The sequence below is a fragment of the Chiloscyllium plagiosum genome, unplaced genomic scaffold (assembly GCF_037043375.1).
Source record: "Chiloscyllium plagiosum isolate Xiang-an unplaced genomic scaffold, Cpla_swu_hap1 HiC_scaffold_18, whole genome shotgun sequence".
Taxonomy (NCBI): Eukaryota; Metazoa; Chordata; class Chondrichthyes; order Orectolobiformes; family Hemiscylliidae; genus Chiloscyllium; species Chiloscyllium plagiosum.
In genome coordinates, this window is record NW_028270156.1 from 68,797,493 (window position 1) to 68,815,405 (window position 17,913).

Genomic DNA, 17,913 nt, shown 5'->3' on the forward strand with positions numbered 1-17,913 from the left:
AACATAAATATGGAATAAGGCACTTATGTTACTGATCAAATAGGTTTGAACCAACTCAAACAAGATTTAGTATTGGAGTCTCTTAGTCAAACAGCACGGCTGTATTTTTTTATTTTAAAGGTGTTGAAATAAGCTGTGGCAATCAAATATATAATTTCACTGGCTAATATACAGTATATCAAATTAGTATTTTGTTTACAGCTGCTCTGAAAGTATCCCAAGAGCTTTCATATCGACCTTTGTTCAAATCAAATCAAATAAATAAATCCTAAAAACACAGGCTTAAGACTCCAACCAAAAGACATTGGCCTAATCGTTGCTTTAATTCCACTATCTACAAAATACAATTTTTTTCTAAACAATAAAAGTAGAAAAAATTTCCAATATAACAAATGTGTGCAGGAACCTAATCAACATGATTTAAAATACAATGGGGAAAACAAGGAAAGAACATGGCAAAATTAAATATAAATGGATTTTAAATAATGAAAACTGTGCAACTGCCCATCTGTTTAAGAGAAAACCAAACAAACTACTAAAGCTGGGTAAACTACAAAGTTATGCTCGCTTTACTTCAACAATCATGCTCAAATCTCCTTTGTTCATTCTATTGCAACTGAAGTAAAATAATTGGCTCACAAATCTTGTGCTTGAGAAAAATCCTTAATGTTAAATAGTAACAACGAAATTGAGACATGTTGAAAATAAAATGCCTACTTTATCCTATGACAAAACAAGTGAGCAACCCAATACTCCTCAATTACAGTGCACAGGTGAAACTTTGGAGTTTATTATTGTCTAAATAATAATCTGTTGTCCAGCTTTTTAAAAGTCCTAAGAATTAAATTATCATTTTCTAAAGAAAAAGATACTCAAACATGAACATTTTGAAAAAAAAAGTTATCAACTTTATTTCAAACGCTCCTCAGTAAAAAATATTTTTTTTTCAGTAGGGTTTTTTTACATTAATTATTCATGGAATATTGCCACTTCTTGTTCATTCCTAATTGCTAAAGAAGATGTCTGCCGAAGCAAATTTAGTCAATCTGCTCATAAAGGTTTTGCTTCATGAAATAAGCATAATTGATGTTAATAAGGTTTATCATACCAATCACAGTCAATATAAATTAAGTATTTCCTAAAATTACAACAGTTATTACACTTCAAAAATCACTTCAGTGGCTGTATACCCCTTCAGGATGCCACAGGTTGGGAACATTGCGATATAAATGCAACTTTTTTCCATCACAAAACTGATGGCAGCAAACACTTTCTGGTCAGAAGCAGCAAAACCTGAGAAGGAAAAAACAGGCAGCAAAAGCCAAGAGTTCCAACAGAATGCTCAGGAAAATGGTCTACAACAGTGTATTTCCAGTTCAATGAGAAAATAGGTACGTCTAGACATGGTGCACAGAAATGAGGTGGCTTAAGTGGAACAAATGTCAGTGAGATAACGTTGAGGACAGTGTTATCAGTATTTAAGGTAACCACAGAAAAGAAAAACGAACAGAGGAAGAATAATTAATTGGGAGAGAGCCAAATTATTTTGGGGAAGGAAAGATCTGGACTGAATTAGAGAAAAGTTGGCAGGTAAAATGAAGCTGCAAAATGGGCTGCCTTTAAAGAGAATCAAAGTATATTGGGCCTTGAAAAGGAAAGGTAGGGCAAACAAAGTTAGGGGCTCCTAGAGAAATAGAAGCTAAGATAAAGAAGAAAAATTACACTTACGACGCTCATTCAGTGGATGCGAACTCCGCTGGCTGGGCCTGCATTTATTGCTCAGTCATTAGTTATTACTTTTGAGAATCAAGCTGAACATAGAAATTTTAGAGGAGAGGTGAAAAGGCAAATCAGACAGGCAAAGAGTATGTGAAAATTGACTTGCAACCAAAAGGGAATGCTGAAGTTTTCTTGAGGCATATTAAGAGGAGGAGCACTAATTACGGACTGAAAAGGGGAGTGAGAAGGCATAGATGAGTTATCAAGTGAATACTTTGCAATTGTCATGACCAAGAATGGGACTAGTTCAGTTTCGAAACCTGGTCTGTATGGACAAGTTGGACTGAAGGACAGTTTCCAGTATGACGAAGAAAGATGTTACCCATGCAACAGTAAAAGAGATGGCAATTCAGACAGTACAGGGTTTTATAATTGATATTATGATGGCAATGGACAAGCTATTTGCACTCAAAGTTGAGAAGCCATCAGGACTGGATGAGATGCAACCAAGGCTACTCTCAGATGTGACAGTAGAAACGGCAGATGCACTGGGCATAACTTTTCATTCTTTGTTAGACTTGGAGTGGTTCAAGAGGATTCGAGAATGCAGATATTGCATAATTGTCCAAAAACATTGAAAGCTAAGCCAGCAATCAGTTTAACTTTTGTGGTGAGCAAGCTTCCAGAAACAATAATCGGGACAAAAATGAATGGTCACATAGACAAATGCAGATCAAGGAAAGCAGGGATTTCTGAAGTGAAAATAATGTTTAATGAATTAGTTGCAGCTTTTTCAAGGATGTAGTGGAAATGGTTAAGCATAGCATCATGGAGATCTTTGGCACAGAAAAATGCCCTAACCACCTAAATATTCTAATTCCATTTTCCTGCACTTGGTCATGGTATGGCTAATGATAGGAATGCTGTTAACGTGTTGTTTGTTATTTAAAAGCATCACACAACGGACTAGAGAAAGAAAAGCTGTAGTTCATGGAATAAAAACAAACAGTAACAGCATCGATATTTTCTGAGCTAGAAAATATTTGGATTGGAGTACCCCAGTGATCAGTGCTGGGACCCATGCTTTCCTGGTATATATATCAGTAATAGTGACATCGATGTACAGAGCAAAATTTCAAAGTCTGTGAAATATATCAAACTTGCAAGTATTACGAACATTGAAGAGCAAACAAGAGACTTAGACGAGGACCCTGCGGAGAAGAGGCAGGTGAAGTTCAATGAGGAGATGTGAAGTGATTACATTTAGAAGGAATGACAGTTAAAGGGTTCAATTATAAAGCCAGAGCAAGAGGAAAGATCCTTGGTGAATAAGTACACAAGTCATTGAGGATGGCAAGACAGACAGAGGAGGTTAAAGCAATGTACACACACATTCGTATTAAACTTATAAACTGCAAGAGCAAGGAGGTTTTGTTTAATTTGTTTAGAGCCGTAGAGATGTACAGCGCGGAAAAAGACCCTTTGGTCCAACGCATCCATGCAGACCTGATATCCCAACCTAATCTAGTCAGACTTGCCAGCACTGGGCCCATATCCCTCCAAACCCTTCCTATTCAGAGACCCATCCAGATGTCTTTTAAATGTTGCAATTGTACCAGCCTCCCCTACATCCTCTAGCAGCTCATTCCATACACGTACTACTGTGTGAAAAAGTTGCCCCTTAGATCCCTTTTATATCTTTCCCATCTCACCCTAAATCTATGCCCTCTAGTGCTGGACTCCCCCAGTCCAGGGAAAAAACCTTGTCTGTTTACCCTATCCATGCCCCTCATAATTTTGTAAACCTGTATAAGGTCACCTCTTAGCCTCCGTCGCTCCAGGGAAAACAGACCCAGCCTCTTCAACCTTTCCCTATAGCTCAACTCCTCCAACCCTGGCAACATCCTTGTAAATCTTTTCTGAGCCCTTTCAACTTACACAACATCCTTCCAATAGGAAGGAGACTCGAATTGCACGCAATATTCCAACAGTGGCCGAAACAACGTCCAGTACATCAGCAAAATGACCTCTCAACTCCTGTACTCAATACTCTGACCAATAAAGGAAAGCATTCCAAACGCCGCCTTCACTATCTTGTCTACCTGGCGACTCCACTTTCAAGGAGCTATGAATGTGCAATCCAAGGTCTCTTTGTTCAACAACACTCCCTAGGACCTTACCATTAAGTGTATCAGTCCTGCTAAGATTTGCTGTTCCAAAATGCAGCACCTCCCATTTATCTAAATTAAATTCCATCTGCTACGCCTCAGCCCATTGGCCAATCTGATCAAGATCCTGTTGTAATCTGAGATGACCTTCTTCACTGTCCACTACACCTCCATTTTGGTGTAATCTGCAAACTTGCTAACTATACCTCTTATACTCCCATCCAAATCATTGATAGAAATCACAAAAGGTAGTGGACTCAGCACCGATCCTTGTGGCACTCCACTGGTCACAGGCCTCCAGTCTGAAAAACAACCCTCCACCACCACCCTTGTTCTTCTACCTTCCAGTCAGTTCTGTATCCAAATGGCTAATTCTCCCTGTATTACGTGAGATCTAACCTTGCTAACCAGTCTCACATGGAGATCCTTGTCGAATGCCTTACTGAAGTCCATATAGATCACGTCCAATGCTCTGTCCTCACTAATCCTCTTTGTTACTTCTTCAAAATACTCAATCAAGTGAGACATGATTTCTCATGCACAATGTCATAGTGACTATCCCTAATCAGCCCTTGCCTTTCCAAACATGTGTAAATCCTGTCCCTCAGGATTCTCTCTTAACAACTTGCCCATCACCGAGGTCAGGCTCACTGGTCTATAGTTCCCTGGCTTTTCCTTACCACCTTTCTTAAATAGTGGTACCACGTTAGCCGTCTTCTGGCACCTCATCTGTGACTATTGATGATACAAATAACTTAGCTTGCTTCCCACAGAGTTCTAGCGTACACCTTATCAGGTCTTGGGGATTTATCCACCTTTATGCGTTTCAAGACATCCAGCACTACCTCTATGTAATATGAACATTTTTCAAGATGTTACCATCTATTTCCCTCCATTCGATACCTTCCATGTCATTCTTCACAGTTAACACTGATGCAAAATACTCATTTACTATCTCCCCCATCTCGCGCGGCTCCACACATAGGCCACCTTGCTGATCTTTGAAGGGCCCTATTCTCTCTCTAGTTACCCTTTTGTCCTTAACATAGTGAAGGCGGCATTTGGTATGCTTTCCCTTATTGGTCAGAGGATTGAGTACAGGAGTTAGGAGGTTGCTGCTGTACAGGACATTAGTTAGGGCACTTTTGGAATTCTGGCCTTCTTCCTATCAGAAGGATGTTGCGAAACTTGAAAGGTCTCAGAAAAGATTTACAAGGATGTTGCCAGGGTTGGAGGATTTGAGCTATTGGGAGAGGTTCAATAGGCTGGTGCTGTTTTCCTTGGAGTGTCAAAGGCTGAGGGGTAGCCTTATAGAGGTTTATAAAACCATGAGGGGCATGGATAGGATAAATAGACAAACTCTTTTCCCTGTGGTGCAGGAGTGCAGAATTAGACGGCATAGGTTTAGGATGAGGAGGGGAAAAAAAGATATAAAAGAGACCTAAGGGACAACTTTTTCATGCAGAGGATGGTATGTGTATGGAATGAGCTGCCAGAGGAAGTGGTGGAGGCTGGTACAATTGCAACATTGAAAAGGCATCTGGATGGGTCACTGAAAAGGAAGGGTTTGGAGGGATATGGCAAGTGTGACTAGATTAGGTTGGGATATCAAGTCTGCATGGACGAGTTGGACCAAAGGGTCTGTTTCTGTGCTGTACAATCTAAGATATGGGAAGAAAGTGCTCCCACTAGTGAAAAAAATAGACAAGGCAATTGTTTTGGGAACATAAACAAATTGTTGGAAAAGATCAGCAAGTTTGGCAGCACCATATCTGTGGAGGGAACACTGAGGATTGTTATGGGAAGTCAGTGGATTTACAGAATACACAATCTGATATTACTGTATTCCTTTAACAAGATGTACATTCTCTAATTGAAATATTAAGCTGTCATTCACATTAGGAGGTAAGAGTTCAAAGGAAAAGAGGGTACATATCTTACAGCTACATTACCAATTTGCCCATCTGCCTTATCGGATTAAAAATCCAAACAAATGATGCAGGATTAAGTGAAAACGAGTAGACTAAATATATAGATTAAGTCAGTAATAAATGTGATATAAAGATATGAGAAGCAGTGTCATGGTTCATAGTGAGTCACCCATTAGCAAGAGACTGAGTTGTAGCAATAGACATGAAGGAATTGGATAAAGGAAGACACATTTTTGCTATGTACTGGTAAACATAGCAATTAGATTTAATTAGTCGACAATGATAAATAGTAAAGACGTATAAGGCCCAATTCTATAGTAAGAGTTCTGAAAGCTGTCATGGCCCCAAAAATAATTGCAAACTTGCAAAAGAATTCAGATCATAGAATTTTGCAGTAACCCAGGAGATAGGGAGGTGAACATTGTGAGCATAAATAGCCACTTTACAAGAAAAAGAGCCATAGAACAGATTGAGAATACAACAAGACATAGAAACTCATGACTGAGAACTTTTATGGGTACAAACAAGTTAGAAGTTCAGGTTGCCTAATTAAATGAGTTGAGGAGCTGGAAAGAACTCGGTGCATACACGGAAGTACCAGATAGGGGTCAGCCAGCCTCATACAGACATATGTGCATATACACAAAAAAAGTGCTCCCTGGTAGGAAATAAAATGCTAATGCGACTAGTAGTTTGGGATTTTAGGAGAAACTTAGTGGTCAAGACGTTATAGTGGATTCCCCCTACACAGAAAAAGCGATTTTGAAGATCTTACCTATTTTAACAAAATATTTCTTGGAATTAAGTCAATTGATTTTTATGGGGTTTAAAAAAATTCAAAAAATATTTTTGAAACCTAAAGGTGATAATGACATAAAGCTATGGAAATTAAAGAGTGTGTTTATAGGTTGAATCATGCAGCGAAAATGGTAATTCTTGATTAGGATGACAGCACTAAAAGTAGGCCGCATTCAGCTTAAAGTAGACCTAGCCATGTTCCATTGGCATCACAGATGCAAAGAGAGAGTGAGCGTCTATCAGGCACGTTTATGACACACAATGATGATTTTCGGTGGGCAGATTAAATGGTATTTGAGCAATGTGTGATAGATAGAAACAGAATTTAACATTGGAAGTCAGTCAAATTTGGGGTCCTTCAAACATAACGGGTTAGATATTAAGCAGAATAAAGCAGTAGATTAACGATTTTATTGGGAATTATGAACGGCATCTCAATAAACTGGGAAAGGTAATTTTAGATCCCATGAAGAAACAGACCAGTTCAGAAGTTTGATTGGACAGCTACACTTTGTGCACTCAAACTAGACCAGATGAAAGTTATGATGCAGAGCAACTAGATATTATAATGAAACATGCTATTATTGAGGAGGTGTTGAAAGCAAATGAATTAGGAAATCAATTAAATTCAAAGAAAATTGCAGAGTTTCTGGTTATGGCTCAGCTACACCATAGCTCAAAGTCATACAGCACAGAAACAGCCCCTTCGGTCCAATCAGTCCATGACGAATTTAATCCCAAACTAAACTCGTCCCACCTGTCTACTCCTGGCCCATATCTCTATTCAAATATCGTAATTGCACCCACACCCACACCCTCAGGAAGTTCATTCCACATGTAAACCACCCTTTGTAAAAAATAAATTCCCTTCATGTCTTGTTTTAAATCTCTCTTCTCATCTTAAAAATATGCTCCCCTAGTCTTGAAATCCTAGGGAAATGACAACTACCATTAACTCTATCCATACCCTTCATTTTTTTAGAAATTTCTATCAGATCACCTCACACCCCCCTACACTCCAGTGAAAAACTTCCAGCCTGTCCAGCCTTACTTTGTAACTGAAACCTTCCATACCCAGCAACATCTTGGTAAACCTCTTCTGAGCCCTCTCCAGCTTAATATCCTTCCTTTAACAGAGACCAGAACTGGAGATGGTATCCAGAAGAGGCCTCACCAAAATCCTGTATAACCACCACATGACATTCCAACTCCAACACTCAAAAGGTCTGAGCAATGAAGGCAAGCATGCCAAATGCCTTTTTAAACCACCCTGTCCACGTGTAACACAAACTTCAAAGAACTTGGTCCCTCTGTTCTTCAACACTATCCAAGGCCCGACCATTAATTGTACAAGCCCTATTCTGGTTTGTTGCATCAAAATGCAATACCTCACATTTATCAAAAGTTTGATGGATAGTACTGTAACCTGTATTATACAGATACAACTCCATCTGACATTTTTCAGCGAATGACCTAACAGATCAAGATCCCTTTTTAATCTTAGAAAACCTTCACTCATTCATTCCTGATAAAGGGCTTTTGCCCAAAATGTTGATTTTTCTGCTCCTCGGATGCTGCCTGACCTGCTGTGCTTTTCCAGCACCACTCTAATCTAGACTCTGATTTCCAGCACCTGCAGTCCTCACTTTTGCCTAAACCTTCTTCACTGTCTACTATGCCGCCAAATTTGATGTCATCTGCAAACTTACTAACCATGCCTTCTATATTCTTATCCAAGTCATTTATTTAAATGACAAACAAAATAGGACCCTGAGCTGGTCCCTGTGGAACACCACTGGTAGTAGACCTCCAGTCTGAAAAGCAACTCTCCATCACCTCTCAATTTTCTTAGTGGCAGGAGATAATGTATCCAACCGGCAAGTTCACCCTGAATCCCATGTGACCTAACTTTACTAATTAGTCTACCATGTGGAACCTTGATGGCTTTACTGAAGTCCAAGAACAAATGTATGGGAAATGAGGGCAAACGGTTATTGAATTAGCCATATAACTAGAAGATACTTCAAAGGGAAACATTTCTCAAAATTACTCAAAATCCCCAAGGGTGTCGATGTTTGACCAGGAAGATGACTGTTGAAGGTGGACACACAATTGCATAATACTCTTAACCATCACATACATAAATTACATGTTTATGATTGTAGTTCAGATCCTCCAACCCTGGCAACATCCTTGTAAATCTTTTCTGAACCCTTTCAAGTTTCACAACATCTTTCCGATAGGAAGGAGAGCAGAATTGCATGCAATATTCCAACAGTGGCCTAACCAATGTCCTGTACAGCTGCAACATGACCTCCCAAGCTCCTGTACTCAATACTCTGACTAATAAAAGAAAGCACACCAAACACCTTCTTCACTATCCTATCTACCCGCGACTCCACTTTCAAGGAGCTATGAACCTGCACTCCAAGGTCTCTTTGTTCAGCAACATTCCATAGGACCTTACCATTAAGTGTAAAAGTCCTGCTAAATTTGCTTTCACAAAATGCAGCACCTCACATTTATCTGAATTAAACTCCATCTGCCACTTTCAGCCCATTGGCCCATCTGGTCAAGATCCTGTTGTAATCTGAGGTAACCCTCTTCGTTGTCCAATACACCTCCAAGCTGAAAATGTGTTGCTGGAAAAGCGCAGCAGGTCAGGCAGCATCCAGGGAACAGGAGAATCGACATTTCGGGCATAAGCCCTTCTTCAGGGCTTATTCCTGAAGAAGGGCTTATGCCCGAAACGTCGATTCTCCTGTTCCCTGGATGCTGCCTGACCTGCTGTGCTTTTCCAGCAACACATTTTCAGCTCTGATCTCCAGCATCTGCAGACCTCACTTTCTCCTCAATACACCTCCAATATTGGTGTCATCTGCAAACTTACTAACTGTACCTATTATGCTTGCAACCAAATCATTTATGTAAATGACAAAAAGTAGAGGACCCAGCATCAATCCTTGTGGCACTCCACTGGTCACAGGCCTCCAGTCTGAAAAACAACCCTCCATCACCACCCTCTTTCTTCTACCTTTGAGCCAGTTCTGTATCCAAATGGCTAGTTCTCCCTGTATTCCATGAGATCTAACCTTACTAACCACTCTCCCATGGGGAACCTTGTTGAACGCCTTATTGAAATCCACATAGATTACATCTACTCCTCTGCCCTCATCAATCCTCTTTGTGACTTCTTCAAAAAACTCAATCAAGTTTGAGAGATATGATTTCCCATGCACAAAACCATGTTGACTATCTCTAATCAGTCCTTGCCTTTCCAAATGCATGTATATCCCATCCCTCAGGATTCCCTCCAACAACTTGCCCACCACTGACGTCAGGCTCACAGGGTAAGGATATTTGATTAATCATGTTAGCTTACAAACCTGGGTGCTCCAATACTTACTAGGTACTTTTGTTGTATATTACATTGATAGAATACTCTTGGGTACCCAAAGAGCTTCTATCTGACATGGTGATCACACATTTTGACAAGATACACAAAGATCTTTTAGGCAGCTCATGCCAATAGACTGTAACCAGCTTTAAATGTATATATCTGATGCTTTAGTAAACCAAGTTAAAATGTCTAAGGAAAGATAAAACATTATTTTAGTGTGCATACCAAAAGGTATCACAAGAATCTACAGGATTCAGATTACTATACAAATCCAATAATAGCCCTTGGACTTTTAGAGAAGACAGAATTGTGATGAGGGTGAAATAGGTGCTAAATTTAACAATTAACCCAAATAAATTGGCTAAATTTACACAAAATAATCTTGTGCAGGGTTTAGATTATTAGAAAAGCTGACACAATCATCAAGCTCAATATTGGGATTGCCTTATCGGTCAGTGCAGATATTGCTATCGAGGGGTGTAACAACTTACAGGTTCAACAAACAGTTCCATATATAATAATGAAAAAGACAATAAGGTTATCTTAAAGAATAAAATTATAATGAGAATTTGACGCGCCAGTAGATTTGCTTCAGTGCCGAAATATCCTCCAATTCTATTACCTGTGGACTGGTCAGCTGTGGTAGAAGTTGTGGTACAGTCTGTTGTTGCTGCTGTGGTGGTACCTGCTGTTGTTGCATTGGCAGTCTGCCTTCATGGTGTTCTTGTTTCACCATCAAATCTTTTCTCAACTGTTCAACGACTTTTTTCTGAAACAAAAGATAGAATCAGCATTTTAGAAATGTAAAACACTTCATTCGTGTTAGTTTGCTATGTCTGCCTATTTGGACTTCCTTCAAGAATGCTGATCAAACAGAAAAGTAGAGAAAACAAAAAGAGCCAAAACCTCATTCATACAGAGGTCTACAAAGGACTCAGAGTACTCCAAGATATAGGAGCAAAAATATGCAATTCGGCTAAGTTAAGTAGCAAAGTATTTATATTTTGGACAGTGATTGCAAATCAGTTGCCCATTCTGCACTGTGCCTGATATTTTAGCCTTCACTGCTTATAAATACTACTGATCCAACACTCAGCATAAAGCAATGAAAAGCCTGGTGGTGCAAACAATGCACTATGTTTAATGCTGCTTGAATGAGTTAAGGCCAAATGGCCTTACTCATTTGTTGAAACTTTATTGCTGGAACAGCACAGCAGGTCAGGCAGCATCCAGGGAACAGGAGATTCGACGTTTTGGGCACAGGCCCTTCTTCAGGAATGAAGAAGGGCCTGTGCCCGAAACGTCGAATCTCCTGTTCCCTGGATGCTGCCTGACCTGCTGTGCTGTTCCAGCAATAAAGTTTCAACTTTGATCACCAGCATCTGCAGACCTCACTTTCTCCTTACTCATTTGTTATCTGGTGATCTTATAAACAAACAAAAGGATTCACCTGAACAGAAACAAAAAAAATTAACGCTACGCTTTTCACACTGCTGCCAAGAGATCGATGAAGCTTTTTGTCTTACATTGATCAGGAAATTTTACAAGAATACAAATTCAAGACAAAAAACAGTAACTAGACTGTTGAAATACTGAGGACAGTAACTTCTCAATCAATCAGTATTCTTGTCATACAGTATAAATTTTGGATTTTCCTTGTGAAGTTGTATTTTGCAAAATGTCTTAATGAGTGCAAGATGAAAGATTTTTGACAAATACATATTTATCAGTGATGCTCTCATTCTTTACTACCAAACAAATTACCAGTACCATCCCATATATGGTTCTCAGCACCTAATCGATTAGCATCAAGACTGATTATTTATCTATCTGTTGCTCAGCCAATAGGCTAAGATCTAAGTGATGGGAGCACATCCAGAGTGGATTTTGTTTTGAAAAAACACAGATGAAAAAACTACATGAATTATCAAGCTAATTCAAAGTGTATCTTGATCTTCTATACTTATTGTCTCAGTAAACAGGTACAAAACCACATAAACCAAAGTGTGTAGCTTTCCTTTGTGATCCTTGCTGCTTTAGCTGATCTTAGCTGTGGCGACAAAGCAAACTACCTTTTCATCCATGAGCTAAGGCGAATAAAATTGAAGGCAGGCATCCTATTCTTGTTGAGGACGCAATGATCCTTGACCAATTATACATATAAACGTATCCATTAAAGAATTAAATTATGTTTTTCTAGCACCTTCAAAAACCTTTGAAACAGCTTCACAGATATAAATTGATGAGGTATAATGAGAGGGACTGGGTGTGGAAAAAGATGCCTTGCAAGGATAGCAATTTTAAATTTGAGGTATGGGGTGCCTTTTTCAATATATGTCAGTGAGGACAGTGGCAACATATGAATGATACTTGGTGCGAGATTGAAAATAGGCAGTGGAGTTTTGGATTAGCTAAAATTGATGGTTTGAAGGACAAGAGTCTCGCCAGAAAGATACTAGAATGCACACAGATACAATCTACAGTACAGAGAGGACATTCAGTCCAGTCCAATCCAATCCAATTCCAGTGTTTGTTTCTCATGACTTTGCATCTAATCCTATGCTATCAATATTTATTTCTTCTTCATGTGTTTATCAAACTTCCTTTTCCTTTGGTTATTTATCCTAAATACTCTTTACAGAAACAAGTTTCATATTCTAACTAAACTCAGGGTAATGATGATTTGCGAGTTACCAACTTACATTTACAATTATTTTAGACTCCCCAAAATTGAAAATACTTCCTTTGAATTTCCATGCATCATACTGACAATCGTGTTCCAGCCAAGGTTCACATCCTTTTGTGACAAGTACAGTGCAATACCATCTCTCCAGCTACAAATAAACCCCATAGCTCGGGTTGTTAAATGAGTTGTTAAATGTGTGACATTGTTTTTACAAATGTGTATAAATGTACTTCAGGATCCTCCTCTCAACTGCCCCATTTTGGTCTCTTATTGAAACAGTTCATGATCTCCTAATCTTACTACAAAAATGCATGTCCTCACAATATATTCAGTTGCTATCACACAGATCTTGCGGGTTAATAAATATCTCTTATTTCATCACACGTCTTCAGTACCGATTAAAGAAAGAATCATTTAACCCCATCACAAATTTTGAAGTCATACATATGATTCCTGATTCAATTCACCAGTCGCTAACAACAATTGTCCCAAAATTATTCCCAGTGGAACAACACTTCCCATATTTTACTGGTTTGAGCAGCTACCTCTAACAGCTATGTTCTGTTTGCTGTTTCGTAGCTAGCTTGTCACACATTTTAAAAATTGTCCTGCACTTCACATGCTCTGACTTTTGTTCTAAATCTATTATTATGGTGACTTACAGGTAACAAATGTAGTTTAAGATCTTAGCAGCAATTTCATAAAACTGATTGTCCACAGTCAGATAGCTTCATGCTGTTTAAGGACGACACTTATCAAATATCCACTTGGACAAAGATGGTGTGTACAGATGGTATGTTCACAGATGTATTACGTAAAGTACTCAAAATTGCTTTGAAATGACAGTACTTTACAGAAAGTCTTAACTTGGAAGACTGGAGAGTCGCAAAATGGGTACCAGGCAATGAATAACGAGAAACTGAGGACTGCAGATGCTGGAGATCAGAGTCAAAGAATGTGGTGCTGGAAAAGCACGGCTGGTCAAGCAGCATCCGAGGAGCCAGAGAATCAATGATTCTGGCATAAGCCCTTCATCAGCCACAAATGCAAATGAGATAGGAAGTGGAATAATTACAAGGACATGTTTCAAATCCAACATCCAGCTATGCAATATCATTAGCTTTAAAAAAAAACAGTTAATCACATAAGCTGACATACAACAATACTTGGCAATTCCTGCTGTTATGAGCACCAGTGTGTTATTGTTCTGAAAGACAATATTTTCAGAATGTGAATAGTAAAAGCAATCAGCCTCAAATGAGTTGTCTCTTTTGAAACATGCTCCAAAGCTTTCTATTCTGATATGTTTCTGTAACTATTGGAAAACACAATGCTAGCTCTCTTCAAGTACAAGTATACAAGGACTAAAGAATCTATTTTAAAATAAACTACTTAGGTGCAAAGATGTAAACTTCACTTTTTTTTTAAGAAAATGATGAGCCACCAACAAAATCTAGTTATATACTGGTTGCTATTCTGGATCGTTCTCAAAAACGACTTGGCTACCAACTTTGGAGTGAAGCTGACAGAATCCTGGAAGGCGGTAACTTGCCACTTTTAAGAGTGTGGTAATGGTACATGTATGTGTTGTGTGTAGGAGGGATAAAACAAAGTAAGGGAAACAATATGATGCAACCTTGTAAAGAACATATAAATTGGCACATCTAATTAATGAGTTTAAGTTCACCATGGTTTGGCACTCGAATACATACTGAAAAGGTCATAAGTTCAGTAAGAGGCCTATGCTGTTCTGTCTCAAAGAAACAACTGTTGTAGACACACTAGAATTATACTGTGTGCTGCTAGGCTTTGATAGTGGAAGGAAATTGGACTGAATTAGTACTGTTACTTTAGATCACCATAAGGGTAGCCATTTTGGGATGAATTAATTTATAAGCATTTAATGCAGCAGAATTCAGCATTGTCCTCTTGATTGAGCAGGAAATGTGTTGCTGGAAAAGCGCAGCAGGTCAGGCAGCATCCAGGGAACAGGAGAATCGACGTTTCGGGCATAAGCCCTTCTTCCTGAAGAAAGTGTAACAACCTCCCTTTCCCCAATCCCAGTTTCTTTTTTAAAGTTATTGACTGATGCCAAGTTCCTCTTCGATAAATATTAATACTCTCGTCCAAAAGATTGTGTATAAACTTAGGTTGAATATTGACAGGTTGCTCAATCAAGAGGAGAAAGTGAGGTCTGCAGATGCTGGAGATCAGAGCTGGAAATGTGTTGCTGGAAAAGAGCAGCAGGTCAGGCAGCATCCAGGGAACAGGAGAATCGACGTTTCGGGCATAAGCCCTTCTTCCTGAAGAAAGTGTAACAACCTCCCTTTCCCCAATGCCCGAAACGTCGATTCTCCTGTTCCCTGGATGCTGCCTGACCTGCTGCGCTTTTCCAGCAACACATTTCCAGCTCTGATCTCCAGCATCTGCAGACCTCACTTTCTCCTCTTGATTGAGCAACCTGTCAATATTCAACCTAAGTTTATACACAATCTTTTGGATGAGAGTATTAATACTTATCGAAGAGGAACTTGGCATCAGTCAATAACTTTAAAAAAGAAACTGGGATTGGGGAAAGGGGGGTTGTTACACTTTCACAGCAGCTCATCTCTAAACACCAAAAAACTGAATGATTTATTACTATTTCTAGAAGATCTTTATGCACCCCTTTCTTTCACATGATGCATACCATTAGTGTGCAGCACCTTTTTAGACCAAACTTGCCTCAATTCACTTCGATAATACTCTCACCAATGATTCTTTTGTGCATATTTATAAAGCAAAACTATCGCATGCGTATCAGAAATTTAAATAGCAACATAATATTAGAAAAATATTCACCTATCTTGCTTTACACAACACATTATGTAATGTTTCATCGAATAACAAACTAAGCAAAATAAAGCTTCTCGATAAGATTTCAGTCTTACCACCGTCTACTCATTATTCTAACTGATACTGTTATAGATCAAACATTCATGTTTATCATGTATTTTGAACTTTAAGTATGACAAATAACGAAATAAATAGGACACAAGGCAAATGAAAGTGATCCAGTGTCAAAATATAAATTGCAGAAACAGAAAAATTCAACATGTACAAACCTACTTGCTAAATAAAGTTATCCAACCAAAACACAGCATTCTACATGCGCTCACATACATCTGCAAACATTACACAAAACACTGCACGTTTACATAGCAGCAATATATAATAAAACAGTCCAGAAGTAACACACTGGGTGCGAACAGCAACTGAATGAAAGAATTATAAGGTTCAGTGAAAGCTGACAGGAGTTGGTGGGGGAAGGGAAATACACAAAAGATTTGCACCTGCTCAAGGTCTTATCCACAAAACTAGCGATGAACAAATCAATTAAATCTCAAGTGAAGGTACTTTCTTAGAGTTCTTGAAAATTACTGTATAACAATTTTATACTCTTCCATCACTACACTGTGAAGTCCAGTCATCTCTACTGGAAAAAAAACTCCCTTTAACCGCAAGGGAAAGTATAGTGGGAGTAAAGGAAGCCTGAGCTAGTGCCATATGGTTGAAACAAAGAAATAGCCAATCACAAAAGGACTGCTGAAATTGAAAGATAATTATGAACTACATCACAATCCTATGGGAACAATAAAGGAGGCCCAGGAAAAGGGATCTTTTCAACTTCATATACACCTAATATCTCCATTTTAACACTAGCAATTAAAAATACAATTGTGTTTCAAACTACCAGATACTATGAGGAGCAACTCCCTACTTAATCAAATCTTACAAGCTCATCATATGCTGTATCAGAGATCAGCTAGCCAAACCTGCAGGGACCTTGGCCTAGCAGCACAGCTACTGTTTGCAACCCTCAAATAACCTGTACCAGCTGCTTCCCACTTCCTTTTGATTACACCACCAAGAACAGCTGGTGCACATTTATCACTCAAACAAATGCAAAGTTCAGAAACCTAAAATGCACTTTCACTGAAAAAAATCAGTGTTATGTGTCAGAATACAGGTGATGAGACAGAAAAACTATTAAAGTGAACTCTTTCTTTGTTTAAAAGAACGTCAATAGTAATTATTTGCAATGCATCGGTTAAATCTTATGGGACACTGATTAGATCTGAACCATCACATTTTACAAAGAATATTAAATTCTGCAAAATAATTAATATGCTAACAAAAACTTAAATTCACACAGAATTAGATTTTACTGCAGGTAAGTGTGTTTATTTTGAAAGTTAACTATGGGTTATACTATACTCTGAATAACTTCTTCCAAATTAATTGATCTAGGGTTGACTAAGCTACTAAAACTTACAAAAGGAAAATGTTCTAATCTTAAGATTCCTGAACTCGTCACAAGTGTTAATTTCATTATATTTTCTCAGATATAATTCGCTGAAACAAGACCTAACCTATCTTGCAGCACTCTTGAAACTCCTTCCCTGGTGTAAACAGAAACTGAAGATAAATTGGCTAATTGATAGGACTTTTATCTTCTTTCAAATGTATGAATGGAAAATTAATGATCTTCAATACTTAGTTATATGAATCTGTAAAGTGTATTTGAGAACAAAGTCCTTTATAGATCAGCTTAATATGTTTACAACAAGTACATTAAATGTTGTTCCCGAAACAAGAAACACAGCCCAAAATTTTGCCATATCTTCTAGCAGAAGATTAAAACAGAAAATGCAAGAAAAACTCAAATCTGGCAGTATTTTCAGAGACAAAGTAAAATTGCCATCTCAGACTAACAAACCTTTGTCTAGGATTCGAAAACCAATATTCTTTTGGACAACAGATAGCATCTAAACTGCAGCGTGAAATTTTCAGTTTTTGTTCCAGATTTCCATTATCTTAAGTATTTCACTTTTTGGTTGCCATTTGTTGTAACTTCAAGATTCTGAGTTTTGCTCTTTGATGTTTGACTTGGAACAAATAAGCCAGCAATTAAAAAAAATAGTTTCTGATTTTTGCTAATTCACCTTTGGTTTTAAGGGCCAAGTTATTTAGTTCTGTCCCACCAATTACTCAATGCATCAAAAACTGTGATGCTTGTTGTCTCCTCAGCAAACACAGCAAGTAACTAAGAAAGCCGATAGAATATTATATTTTTATTGCGAGGTGAATTGATTGCAAAAGAACGTAGGTTATTCTTGGTTTATAATAGAGTGAGAGCACATTTGCGACGAATATTAGAGACTTATTTAA

General features: G+C 38.3%; 1 protein-coding gene across 5 annotated transcripts in view; it reads right to left on the reverse strand.

The window, feature by feature from the left end:
* phf21aa (PHD finger protein 21Aa) overlaps positions 1-17,913 on the reverse strand; it is a 313,224-nt gene that overhangs the window by 107,262 nt on the left and 188,049 nt on the right. For all 5 annotated transcript variants that reach the window (XM_087996773.1, XM_043706234.2, XM_043706237.2 and 2 more), the window contains exon 4: positions 10,639-10,785. In XM_087996773.1, coding sequence (XP_087852899.1) covers positions 10,639-10,785 — 147 coding nt within the window. The remainder of the gene's footprint in view (positions 1-10,638; positions 10,786-17,913) is intronic.